Source organism: Aythya fuligula, chromosome 2 (genome assembly GCF_009819795.1).
Source record: "Aythya fuligula isolate bAytFul2 chromosome 2, bAytFul2.pri, whole genome shotgun sequence".
NCBI classification, from domain to species: domain Eukaryota; kingdom Metazoa; phylum Chordata; class Aves; order Anseriformes; family Anatidae; genus Aythya; species Aythya fuligula.
In genome coordinates, this window is record NC_045560.1 from 123,947,594 (window position 1) to 123,960,798 (window position 13,205).

The window sequence follows — 13,205 nt, forward strand, 5'->3', positions numbered from 1 at the left end:
TCAGGATTAAGGATAAAAACTTAAAAGAAAACCAAACATCTTGAATTATTGAAATGCAGTATGGAAACCTCCAAAACAAACTTAGATCAGCCCTGCAGTGGCACCATGTTGTAAGACAACAATTATGATTAATGCATTTTGGTGTCTGTGGCCCTAAATTAAGCTAACTCATATTTCAGAGATACTGATTTTTCTTCTTGGTCCTTTGCAGGCAGCAAGTGACTACAACAAGCAATAGATGGTAAGCAGGAGAGAAGTGGCACTATGTAAACTTCTTGGTAGTTTCATAATTTTACTGCCTACCTGTTTGTAGTTCATATCTAGAAATAAAAAACATCCATCATAACTGTGAAGCGAAAAGTAAAATATCGTTGTATGATGCACAAATGTTTCTTCAGGGTGAGAAGAAACCATTTCTGGCTGGGCCAGGAAAGCTAAACCAGGAATGGCTCCATTAAATTTAGTAACTTGTTAAAAGATCATCAGATGGGATTTCAATTCTTACAATTAAACATAGGAATGAAAATCCGAGACGCATACTTCTAATAATGCACAGGTTACCCATTTAATCTAAGTGGACAGAACTTTTCTACAGAACAATAAGAAAAAGAGATTAATGTTTGCCAAAAAATTCAATCCCCCAAACACTCGTTCATTTTTTAAATTGTTTTATTGCAGTTGGATAATGCAGATAAATACCTAAGAGCAAAATCCAGTAAAAGTCACATTTATTTTAATTTTGGAACAATTCTCCAAACTGGTTGTGTTTTATGATAAAGAACAAAAAGTTAAACTACATTTCAGAACATTTTGTTCTTTAAAACTGGTGAGACAGGTGGGAAATATTAAAGTACTACAAATTAAATGAACAATTTTCCACTCCAGCTCTGTTTCCCAAATTGAACAAGTCCAAGTGAAAGAAACCATGACTTTTTCTGCTTTGGAGATGCGTATCAGCTGGCGATGCACTTCAAGCTATATTAATTTGATTAAAAAGTTTATCCTTAATAACCTGAGACATCAATCCATGTATAGCTTCTATGGTGGTCTTGCAGCTGAAAAACAAGCATAAATTCAATGTTGGCTAAACATCGAACTCCACTGTCATTTTATTTGAAGATATTCAGCTGTTTTGGAAGTTCAGGGTGCCCATAACCCCATGAATCTTCCCAACTGCCCAGAAAGGAAAAGTCACACACAGCAATTTAGCCATTGTTGCCAATAGCTTTGAAAAGCCAACTGACCAGCTCTAGACACACAAAGACGAACCCCAGAAAACTTCCTTGTCTAGCAGTTTAGGACATCTCACATGAACAACAAAAAATGAGTGCTGTGGTCATCTGAACAAAAAATTCCCCAGAACACTGGGGGATGAGAGCTACCAGCTTCTATCAATACCTGAAGGCTCTCCTTGTTTTCTATCTTATCTCCTTTGCCCAAGCACAGGCCAGTAGCACATGGTAACCAGAGCTTCTCTGAGAAACCATTTTACAGGGAGCATTCAAGGAGAGTTTATAGAGCTCATCAGGTAAAACATGTAATATGTATATTTTTCAAAAAATAAGAAACACAAAATTAAAACAAAACACAGCTGAGAGGATTCCTATTGATCCAAGTTTAATTCAATGCCTGGCTTAGAGAAAAGTACTGTCAAGCTAACAAAAAATATCTTGAAATACAACAGAAAATTACAAAAGATGTATCATCCCAAAAGGCATGAAGAACAGGGAAAAATTACTACTGGACAGATCAAGCAATCCCAGGCAAACGAGGCCAGTTTGGAGAACAGTTTGGCCAATGAATATGTACTCTTATAAAACTGCTCTCAGTAACATGTATGTACAGAAATAGAACATTTCATATAGCCAAGTGTAAGTAGCTTTATGGTAATGTCTTACAATATTTTCCCCTAAAACAAGTACACCCAATTTGTTCAGCTTTTAGCAAACTTTGCAGCCCTATTTACCCTCGGGGTAATTTAGGTGTCAATCAATCAATTGTTCTGGTGCCCCCACCAGGCTACTCCTGGCTTTTTTTGCTTTTCTTAGGACAAATAACTTTATATTTTCAGAGGAAAGATTATTAGCTGAAGAGAAAGGTGCATCCTTAAAACTGTTAAAATTAATTCTGGGAACTACAGTAGCCTATGTTACACAGGAAAGCAGCACTGAAGAAAGACAACAGCAATCTTTTCCAGTCTTACAATTTATAAACTAACTAGTAAGAAGAAAAACGGGAAAGAAAAACGTCTGCAAATGCTGCAAGAAACAGTAATGATAGGGTGATGCAAAAATACTTTTTAATTTCTTAAAATTTGAAAATAAAATGCTGTCAATCTTTTGGGACACCATACAGATGAAAATCAAAGGCAAAACACATCAGCAACTCTTTCCTATTATCTTTAAAGTGTTGCTATTGTAACTGTTTCACAGCAGGAACTGGAAAGTATCACTTAACATGAATTAACAATAGCCCTAACTTCACTGGAAGGGTGCTCTGCAAGTGAAGTTGTCTAAATGGGTATTATCTTCTACAAAGCAAAAGAAAAAAAACAAAAAGCAAACAAACCCACCAGCTCAACCATGTTTGTTGGAAAACTTGTCAGAGCTATTAACTTTCCATAACAAGGACACAGAACACACTGCCACAAGAGCATCTCTGATTCCACTTAGTAATGACCATATTACATTTGCGTGCGTTCCTCCCACTGCCTACGGTGAAACAAGCCCTTGACCAACAGCAGTGTTTCAGACTCCTGCTCTTGAAGGCAAAATCTGTGTTCAGCTGAGTTGTATTGAGCAAGATCTTCCTAGACCTGCCCAAAGTTTAAAAATCAGTCTCTTTACAAAGCCTTCCTTTTTTTTTTTTTTTTTCCACCCACCATTAAACTCACTACTCATCTGGTACCTCAAAAATCAGTTTATTCCTTAGTAAAGTTTGTACTGTGGCACATACTGCCAACATGAAGGAAAACAAATAAACAAACATTTAAAAAAAATACAATGAAAACAAAATCATTCAAGATAAAAGGATGAGGAAGAGCACCAGAAACCTCCAAATTTGAAAAATGGAACCTCCCATATTTTATTCAATTTTTGCTGTCTGTTCCAAGTGATTCTATAGAGCTGTTCCTTACTAAATTGAATCATATCTCACACTGAACATTTTTAGGAAGCATGCAGGTGAGTCTTATGTATTCCTGCATTCTCCATAGATGGCCCAAATATTAGCAAGTACTTTTTGGTTTTCGGAGTCTAGAATATGCCAAATACAACATTGTTAACAGCCCACGATACTGTATAACTTCTGTTGGATATTTTACCCAGATTTTACCCAGTAAAAATGGTGACTATAACACTGTATGTTCTAGGCACGTGTATCACTTGACTGTTCATTTGGAGAGAGATGTATTTGTGAGAAGCCATTTATGTTCACTTTTATACTTCAAAACAACACAACAAACAAACAAACAAGAGATAATTACAAATAAGCATGAAAGGAACACTAAGGGAAAACACTGATTTCTTTGAAATAATGCTCTTACCCTATGATTATAATTTCATTAACAGGCAAAGATGATAATTTGGCGTCAGGCAAGGCAGTGAAATATAAAGGCTACAATTTCTGTAACTAGCTTACAACAAACAAACAAAACCACAAAAAGCAAAAAAACACCCTTCCCTATCTGTCGTGAAAAGAAGATAAAATAAGAAAAATGAAAAAAGGGCAGTTCTTGACTTTTATTTAAAAGTATTCTAAAGAAGTATTTTCTTAAACCTTCAAAAATAACTGGTCCTATTTGGAGTTTCTCATTCTTACCTAGAATCTAATCTTTCTTATCCATAATCTTTTAGGTTACAATTTAATTGGTAGGTTAAAGTTAAAGTCTTGGTTATAAAAGTTTAAAACAAAATAACACTTTTTTTTTTTTTTTTTTTAAGAGGTAATGCATTCATTATCTTACCTGTCTCTTGTTGCTTTAGCAAGTTTGTCTTCTGATTTCTTATCGTGAGTTTCTAAACCCAGCATAAAACTGCCTCGGCCAAGCTGAGCTTCTGACTGTTCTAGTTTTTCAGACAAATCAAAGACCTGGCCAGTGGTGTAGTCAGCATTCTTAGGAGAAAGAGAGCAATAAACATATTTAATTCTAAGCTATAAATTCAAACATTTATATACAAAACTCAACAACATCTGGAAAGAGTCTGAAGTACTGCACATTTTAACTTGTATCTGCAATTTCAGTACTACAGAACACGAGTGGTACGAGTGGTGGCTGAGAGAGCAGGAGCTGAACAGCTGAGAAATACTCAGACTGAAATTGGCACCCACCTTTCACCCACTCCCTAAGTAACAGGACCAAGAAAGTGAAAGTAAAACTCAGCCGATTTTGGCTAAGAGAAAAGTTTTCAAATTGGCTTTTGTAGATGGAAGGTTTTGATGCTGCGCTGTTCCATTGAAGATCTACCTTCACTATTTCTCTTGCACCCTCATTTTAACAGTTCTATCTATTAGGTATTAAAAAAAAAGCTACAGAAGTAGTATTTACTTATTCACTGACATTATTTTATTTTATTCATTACAGTGCTGTCATGTCATGTAAGGTTAAAAGGTAAACACTTTGTCTTAAACAAGATAAAGTCTAAATTTATACAGAACTTAGCAAAATTATACGTAAGTTATTCCCACCTTTTAAAGAGCAGATATAAGGAACATTTAAATATTTATGATTAGGGAAACCTTCCGTTATTGCTTAAATGTGACAAACAGAACCTTGATGTGGAATCTGCATGACCTGTCAGTGTCCCAGTAAGCATTTTATAGCACAGGGTCTGGCTTTCAGCACTAATGAATTAAATGTATGCACAAAATAACATACTATGGTACTTACAGTAAGCAAACTTGAAGAACTGAGAGTGTTCACCCAGTACTTGTTCCACAAAAGCTCAAGCAATTTACGATCCAAAGATGATTTAAAGTAAGAGACTTCTAAAGCATAATACCTTTAAAAACAAATATGCACACAAGATAAGCTTCCATGTACCTTGTTGGGCTCTGACACCCAAATGGCATCCCTCTGAAAAAGTCCTTATCAGTGGCAAGTATCTGCAGAAATTCAAAGCACTAAACAATAAATTACCCCCAGTTCCAATTCTAACTCTACAAGATCGTCTGTAAGTACTTCATTTATAGCTTTAATGCAGGTTTACACTATCCCCATGCATACACTGTGTTCTACTTAGGAGACTGCAAATGCTTTTATTAATTTCCTAACAACTTCTTGTACAATGCAATGATGTCCCATGCTTGGGGTCTTCGGTATAGATTTTTTTTTTTTTAATAGATGACTAATTTTATATATCTCACCTCTAATTACCTTAGGGACATTTGATAACAGTAAATGTTACTAACAGACAAATAATCTTAAGTTCTATCACAGTTATTTTGGAAGTCAGGCTTTACTGATGCTACAGAATTCACAAGAAATGACAAAGCAGATAGAAAGCTGAGTCATGCAAAATCACTTGTGTAGGCGAATTATAGCAACACGAAAGCCACATGTTAAATTTTATTTTGATTAGGAAATTCAGAAGGGCAGTAACAATCCTATTATATTTCGATTTCTGTGGAAAGTTCCTTTGCTTGACATTTCTCTAAGACATTCCATCTGCAATAACAACGCTTTACAATCTACCAACACGCTGCACTTTAATATTTCTGTGATAGGAAGTCTTAGATAGACTATCCTTCTGTGATAGATAGCCTTATTTCACATATGATAAGAAAAATGAAGTCAGTTGGTTCAAAGAAATGCGTGCCAGATTCAAAGTAAGAAATCCAACTCATGTGAGAAATAATGAAATGAACTTAAGAAGACTAAGTGGAAGCAGTTCCACATTGGACATTAAATACCAATTAAGGGAGAGAAGTTTGACTATGATTATCCAGACTGTTACTACAAGGCAATCAGTAGTCACTGGCATTCCAAACAGACAAGCTTTAAAAAATAGCTTTTAAGAGAAGTCTGCTTTCCCAGAAACACTGCCAACTTAAAAAATAAAAAATAAAAACAAAAATCAACAAACAAATTAACAATTTGTTTGTTAGACCACCTCTAATAAGGAAAGGATAAAACATAAGCTTCCTCTCATACATAGAGGTGTGGATTTACGGGCAATGCCATGCTTACAATGACTACTCTGAAATGACAGAAACATTACAGTTCAAAAAAGACTTCTGTATGGCTGCTGTTTTATATTTTTTTTCAAATTATATACGTAAATCAGTTCTCATTTAAGTTCAAATGGTTAAGTTCAATGGTTAAAATTAAACTGCCTTTTCAAGGAAACTAAACTTCAGGAGAGACAAAGCAGCAATGCTTCCTGTTGCTGATGGTATCTGTGAAGCAGCTCCACCTTACAATACTACTAGAAACACAACTGAAAAACTGCAGCCATGTAACTGTAGGATAAAGAGATGCACTGCAGTTGCCACCGCTCAGAAGAGCATCAAGTCTACCTAGTCCTACTGCTATATCTACAGCTGACCCTTTCCTCCTTGCCCTAAGAAAGCACCACCACTTAAAAGTGTTCAAGAACCAGCTGCTAAAGTTTTTAACCAAGTAAAAAGTAACTTCATCTTTAAAACGGTTCTCCTTTTAAGCATCTTCTGATAAATGACAGTTACACTTTTCCACAGAACCAACACTGCTAAAGCAACAAAGAACTTCAAGATTTGAAACACTCCAAGAAATGCAGTTTTCCATAACGAATCACTAAGCTATATATATAAAAAACTTTATTTATATATATATATATATATAAAAGAGAACTTGTGCTGCAGTTAGTAATTTTTATGTTACTTACTGTTTACAATGTACACCAAAGTCTTCTATTTTATTAAGCGGAATAGTTTGGTATTCAGAGGGACCTTCATCTGGAGGCTTATACCCCTAAAATTAAACAAAGAAAGGGCAAAGATGATACAGTAAGATTGGGACTTCTCAAAATGACTAAGCTCTTTGAAAGCACTTCACAAAATTCTCATTTATGCAAAGATACTTTCCTAAGGTAAATGAAATTTCTCCCAGTCAGGGGAATTTGGGATTTTCTTGGATTTCAAATTTACAGTTGGCTTTGATAGAAGTTACTGTATTTGCATGTCTATTGAAAAGCATGTTGGAAGCAACCTGGTGGTCATAGTTCAGCTTTTTCTGACAGGGCATGTTATGATTAGATCATTTCTTAGATCGGAGAAATAAAGAGTTTCTAAGATAAGACTTCTCTACCTATTCTTGGAAGTGATTTCAATCCTCTTTGGAAAGAAGATAGAAGGTATGAGAAGAGGGAAAAACTATGCCTTGAATATGCCCTAGGGATACCTAAAACTTCAGTTATTTAGTCAAAATAATGCCGCTCACAGCTACTGATTAGGCAGGAACTGATCACAGAACACTCCTTAACAAATACCCCTCGTGCATTTATAAACACCCTCTGTGCAAATACAAAATGTGCATTTTCTATATAGGATTTGGTTTTCAGGCACAGGATTCTTCTCCATGCAAATACTCAAAGCATTTATTAAATGTTTTTGCCAACCGAAGTGAATACTACTCTGAATCACAAATTGTTCTAAGGAAATCTTTTGTATATTTATCAACACAAAAATAATGCTTGAATGCAACTGGGAACCTCTCATAAACATTTTGTTAATTACAGTTTTACTGAATGACAGACTAACGTTCTTGATAAGCCAATGATAACTGGAAGTTTGAACAATACAGCTGAACTTCATTAGACTGAAGTAAAATAGCATGATTACATGAGTCGGAAGAGAAGACTGCAATTGGAGATCTAGATCTCCACTATTTAAGTGATTTCTTATTTTTTAGCCCAACTCTTCCATGCTAATTAACCTCTTTTGTACATTACTTTGTGAAGATTCATGATATTTATTTAAAAGATTTAAGTAGACAGTTTCACATGATATTTTTCTAAAATGAAAAGCAAATTACAACACATCAAAACTTGGTAGCATGTTTTAGGTCTAAAAATGATAGAAAAATATTAACAAATACTTAAATGAATGTCACCTAGAACTATATCCATTAAAAAATTATATATTAAGGTATATAATTTTAGGACAGCTTTCTTATCTAGATGTCTATTTGATTTAAGGCTGCCAAAAATCTATGAACAACCTAATAGAAGTCAACCTTTCTAATGGTAATCAATATCCAAAGGCACACAATAACCAGCATATCAGCATGTCTTCTAGAATGAACAATGATATATAGCACAGCAAAGTAAATCGAACTGTTAGATGAACAAACCACTAATCTTTACAAAGAATCAATTACTTATTTAAAGACAGTTTATTGATCACACACTAGATTATTTTAAATATTTACCTTAGGATATGTCCTAAATGCGCCAAGATTTACTTTTCCTGCAGATATTGTTCTTGTTGGATCAATCTGTAAAAAATATAGGAAATGCTTGTTATGTAATGTTTTATGAATTACTATAGGCATAAATTAATAGTAATTGCATTTCAGAAGCATAATTAGCGCAAATTGGTTTAGTTTAGTCATTAAAAGTACTTTTTCAGTTGGCATCCATTGATGTGAGACTCTAAACACAGGGAGTATCAATGGCTATGGACCATTTTTTCAAACTCATTTCCTCTTTCCCAAATACTTTAAACAAATCACACTTAGAGTAAGCAACAAACTGCAACAGAAATCCACATTTTAATCTTATAACCATTAGAGCTAAGAAAGAGCATTATGCAACCTACTGTGTTTTGGTGGAAGAGAAAAAAGACTAATAACGGAGCCTCCTTGATAACATATTTATAAATACTCTGCTTCAACTTAGAAGTAATAATAAAAAAAATAGGTCCCAAGGGAAATGTTCTGTATCTGTGAAATGATGTCATAAAATAGGGAAACATGGTGGAAATACTTTTTAGGGGTGATCTATCCTTGTATCCTTGTCTAATGTAATTCTACCATCAGAATTATATCCTTTCTTTTTCACTAATTTCTGTCTTTTTTTCCTTTATTTCCTTCAGTAGCAACAGTAGTCCTAGTCATACTTAAAGTAAGGTTTACTTTGATTTAAAATGGGAGCTGATGCCTGGAAGAACTGAAGAGCCTGAAGGATTTCTTCAGGTTTTTTCTTCAAAGACGTCCTAGAATCTTCTACCTTGTACTATGCCATTCATTTCATCTAAAAGGCATTTTAGCTTCAAAGTAACAGGACTCTGTGAACATGCTTCCCTCTACTCTTACAGAAAAGGCAACTAAGAGAACAAAAACTGATTTTTGTTTTATTGCGGGAGCTTGAATATGGATTGCTCAATGAATTTTTGCAGAAGTACCATCCTCAAGTTAAGAGTAGCGTATAGATTTTTGCAGAACTACAACATGTGGAACAACGTAGTGAAAACAGCCTCAAAGAACAAGACTACTGGCTTGACTAGCACGTGGCCAACAAAGCAAAAGGGTTTAAACTGATTTAAGTGTTGGATCTAACACTTCCAACATGCAAACCACACACTACTAGACTGTTCATAGACAAAACCCTTAGTTATTCCCCTCTAAGCATAACTTGCTATGCAGTTTTATCAACTATCCGGCAGTACTTACAACCACTGCTACAAAGGGTTCTTGAAACTGCTGGTTAAGCATCTGAGTACTGACATCGATCCCAGAGAGCCAGCAGCCGTAGCCTGGGTGACTGTGATACCAGCCGATTGCGTTTTCTAGACGACCAACCTAGCAGCAGCGAAGGAAAACAAATCCAGTGTTAATTTCCATCCTTAAAGTATCGGCTGCCCTCTGCTGGGCCTGCCAGCATATTACAACACAGTAAGAGAATAAAAACAAGAATACACACAGGAGCTTGCTATGCTAACTTAAAATACTAAATACACGGCTTATTTTGCTGAATTGTTTTCCAGAAACCATACATTATGTAGTATTTACTGTTACAGCTACTATATGCTGTTATATACTACCACAAAACAAAGAATTTTAGCTCCAAGGACCCAGTAACAACTTCACTGACAGCTGAAATACAACAGAGACTCCACATGCTGAGATAAGTAAACAAAGTCTTGTCATCATGGAAATTTTTTAGGGTTGATACGATGCAAGTAATATATAATCTCATATAATGTATAGGAAGTTCACAGAGAGTAAATGTTCACTATTTAGTGCAACAACACATCTCAGAGGCATATAGTGAGATCATTGGCAGGTTTGCAAAATAGCAACTTACATAGATGCACATTTTTGACCACCAAAAGTGACAGAACTCATTGCCACAGTATGCTGTGAAAGCCAAAAGATGATTTCTTGAGATTTTTAGGAGCAGAAAAACTCACAGTAGAAGTTTCCAAATAATACTGCTGGATAACTCTTAGATTACCCTCACCCCCCCAAAAAAAAAAAGAAACACAAAGCAAGCAAGCAACCAACAACAACAACAAAACACACCATGGTTCATCAAGGAGAATGAATACCTATTGCACCTAAGTTTACTGTAATTCATTAGGATTTGTTTCATGGCTGTTCAGTACTGAGTTGAATGATTTTAGTCTGACTACCCTACATGCCAGTTCTTAACCGAGTGCTGTATGTTTCAATACATCAGCTGCTTCATTTTGCCAAATACTAGGTATGTCAGGATGAGATAGAACACACAAACTACCTACCGAACTGAACGTTTATTTTGTTTTTGAAGTGGTGAATAATATTTATATTTTCTTGCAACTCTCATTTAAGAGAGTCAAAGAGAACAACAGCACACTAACGCACATATATTATTTTTCAAAGCCAACTAACACTTTTTTTTTTTTTAAACCATGGCTATATCAGATCCTGCCGATAGAGAAGCAAATAACTGGAACATCAACTTCTGTAAAGTACTTATGCAGGGGGATATTATCAACTTGCAAGCTAGTAAAAAAAGTTATTCCAGGCACAACTGCTTGCCAAAATAAAATGTGAACAGTCTGCATGCAAACTCTGTCAGAGCACCAGTAAAGCTGAATTACTGTATTTGCACACAAGTTCAATTTCAAAATAGTGAAACTATACGTGAAACTGCACAACATAAACAACTGGAAAAAAAATCTTATCATATGAGTGCTCCCACATAAGCATGCACTGTTTTCAAAATCTAATGAAGTAATTGCATATAGAAATACTCATATTATGATATATAGTTATTAAATTGAAACCCATTATTTCTACCTAAGAACTGGATGCTACAAATACATCTTTAGATAAAAACACCTTTTCACATTCCATACTTTTCTGCAACAGCAATATTAAAATCATGATGTTAAGTTCCCAGATAAACCAGATTAAATAAATTATTTTGAAATTTTCTCATAAACAGGGACGAAAACTTCCCTCCCCTCAAAAAAGCCCTAAAATATACTTTCCTTTGTATTTACTTTTTTCTGACATTATGATACAGCCTAATTCACATTTATTTAAATATCTTTAACTAGATATAAAGCTGTGAACAGAAGTACAACTCTACAAAATAACCCAAGTGCTTGTTCCGTTATCTCTAGTGACTTGGTAAGGGTTCTCTAATTTTAGCTGGTTTATAATACTTCTGGGATTAAAGGAAAATCAAAGGATAAACTAGGCCTCAAACTATTCGAGCTTGGACAGTTAAGAAGGATTTCAGTGCTTATTTATGGTGTAAGATTGCCCTGTAGTGGAAGAAGCATATCAGTAGGTACTCTGATATACCAGCATGCTGGTTTCTAGATTGGCCGCAGAGCATGTTTGTATTTCTGTCACCCTTCTGCACGTGCGATTTTTTATGGCATGCTCAGGCTTAACCTGACATGCCTAGGAGTACAAGGTGAGGAAATGGGGACAGACTTTGAGTTAATTATCTACATTTCTGAACTATAAATCTGGATAATTAGGTCACACTGGAAGTTATTTATCCTTTCAGTGGCTTTTTCCTCCAGAATTGTGTTTTGTTTATAATGATAGAAAACAGCAGAGCTGCTAGGCAGTGAGACTTCAGAAAGCAAGAAGGTGCGAATAAATATCATCTTCCTGATCTATAAATAATAAAATACTTTTTGCGAGAAAATTACTACGCTATATTTAGTTCCGCAAACTGCTTTTAGAGAAGACACGCGTGATAGTTTAGAAACACGCTCCCTTCTTGTTCCGTTGACAAGCCACCAGCCACAGAAACACCTTCTGAGCAAGATGAGTTGTGAGGAAGGCGTAACCCAGGTCCTGAGGAAGGAGTAACCCAGGTTGTGAGGAAGAAGTAACCCAGGTCCTGCGGAAGGGGCAACCAAAACCGTGAGGAGGGCAGGCAGTCAAGCACCTGCTGAGCTGCTAATGGAAACCAGCACGTTCAGGGGGCCCTGCCACAGCTCCCTGGCCACGTTAGGGCAGACACAAGGCGAACAGGCCACCGGAGCAGCACGGGGAGCAGGCAGGGGCTCCCATGGCACCCATGCAGGCGGTGAGGAGCGTCTTTTACCTGCTTGGCGTTCTCGATGTAGGCCGCCATGTACTCGTAGGCGGCCGCCTGGGCGTTGACGCGGGTCTCGGTGCCCTCCACCGGCAGGGCGAAGCTGTCCATGATGATCATGGTCTCGCCGTCCACCTTGCCCAGCATAAGCCCCATCACCTCCAGGTTGCCCCCGGACCTGGCGTGCATCACCATCTTGAGGAGGGCCAGCGCCGAGATCTTGCAGTACTTGAAGTAATGGTGGCTGAAAGAGAGGGGCGCTCAGACACAGCCCCAGCCCAGCCCCCCGCTCCCCCCCCACACGGCCCCGCTCTCACTCCTTGGTCCAGGGCTTGGCCGCCAGGATCTCCTGCTGCTGCTTGCGGTCGTACTTGTAGATCTCGTCGATGCTCTGCGCCTCCTGCATGTTGTTGGCCAGCTCCCACGTCTTCTGCGCCATCCCGCTGCCGGAGCCGCCGCTCCCCGCGCCGGCCGCCGCCGCCATCTCCCCCCCTCCCCTCCCCGAGCTCCCGGCCCGGCTCGGCTCGGCCTCACCCCGGCCACCGGCGGAAGCAGGAGCCGCTGGGGGAAGGCGGAGGAGGAGCGGCGGAGCCCTGCGCCCCCAGCGGGCGGCGGCCGCTTCCCCGGCCCCGTCCCCTTCCCCGCTGCGGGGCCCGCCGGAGCCGCAGAGGGCGCTGCCGG

At 37.4% G+C, this 13,205-nt stretch overlaps 1 protein-coding gene across 1 annotated transcript; it reads right to left on the reverse strand.

The window, feature by feature from the left end:
* Positions 1 to 651: 651 nt before the first annotated feature.
* On the reverse strand, positions 652 to 13,007 carry COPS5 (COP9 signalosome subunit 5). The gene is made up of 8 exons (XM_032183131.1): positions 12,842 to 13,007; positions 12,534 to 12,768; positions 9,650 to 9,778; positions 8,408 to 8,473; positions 6,864 to 6,949; positions 4,889 to 5,000; positions 3,965 to 4,113; positions 652 to 1,055 (listed from the first exon to the last, which is right to left on the reverse strand). The coding sequence occupies exons 1-8, from the start codon at positions 12,961 to 12,963 to the stop codon at positions 971 to 973; spliced, it is 984 nt and encodes a 327-aa protein (XP_032039022.1). The 5' UTR covers positions 12,964 to 13,007; the 3' UTR covers positions 652 to 970.
* Positions 13,008 to 13,205: the final 198 nt, after the last annotated feature.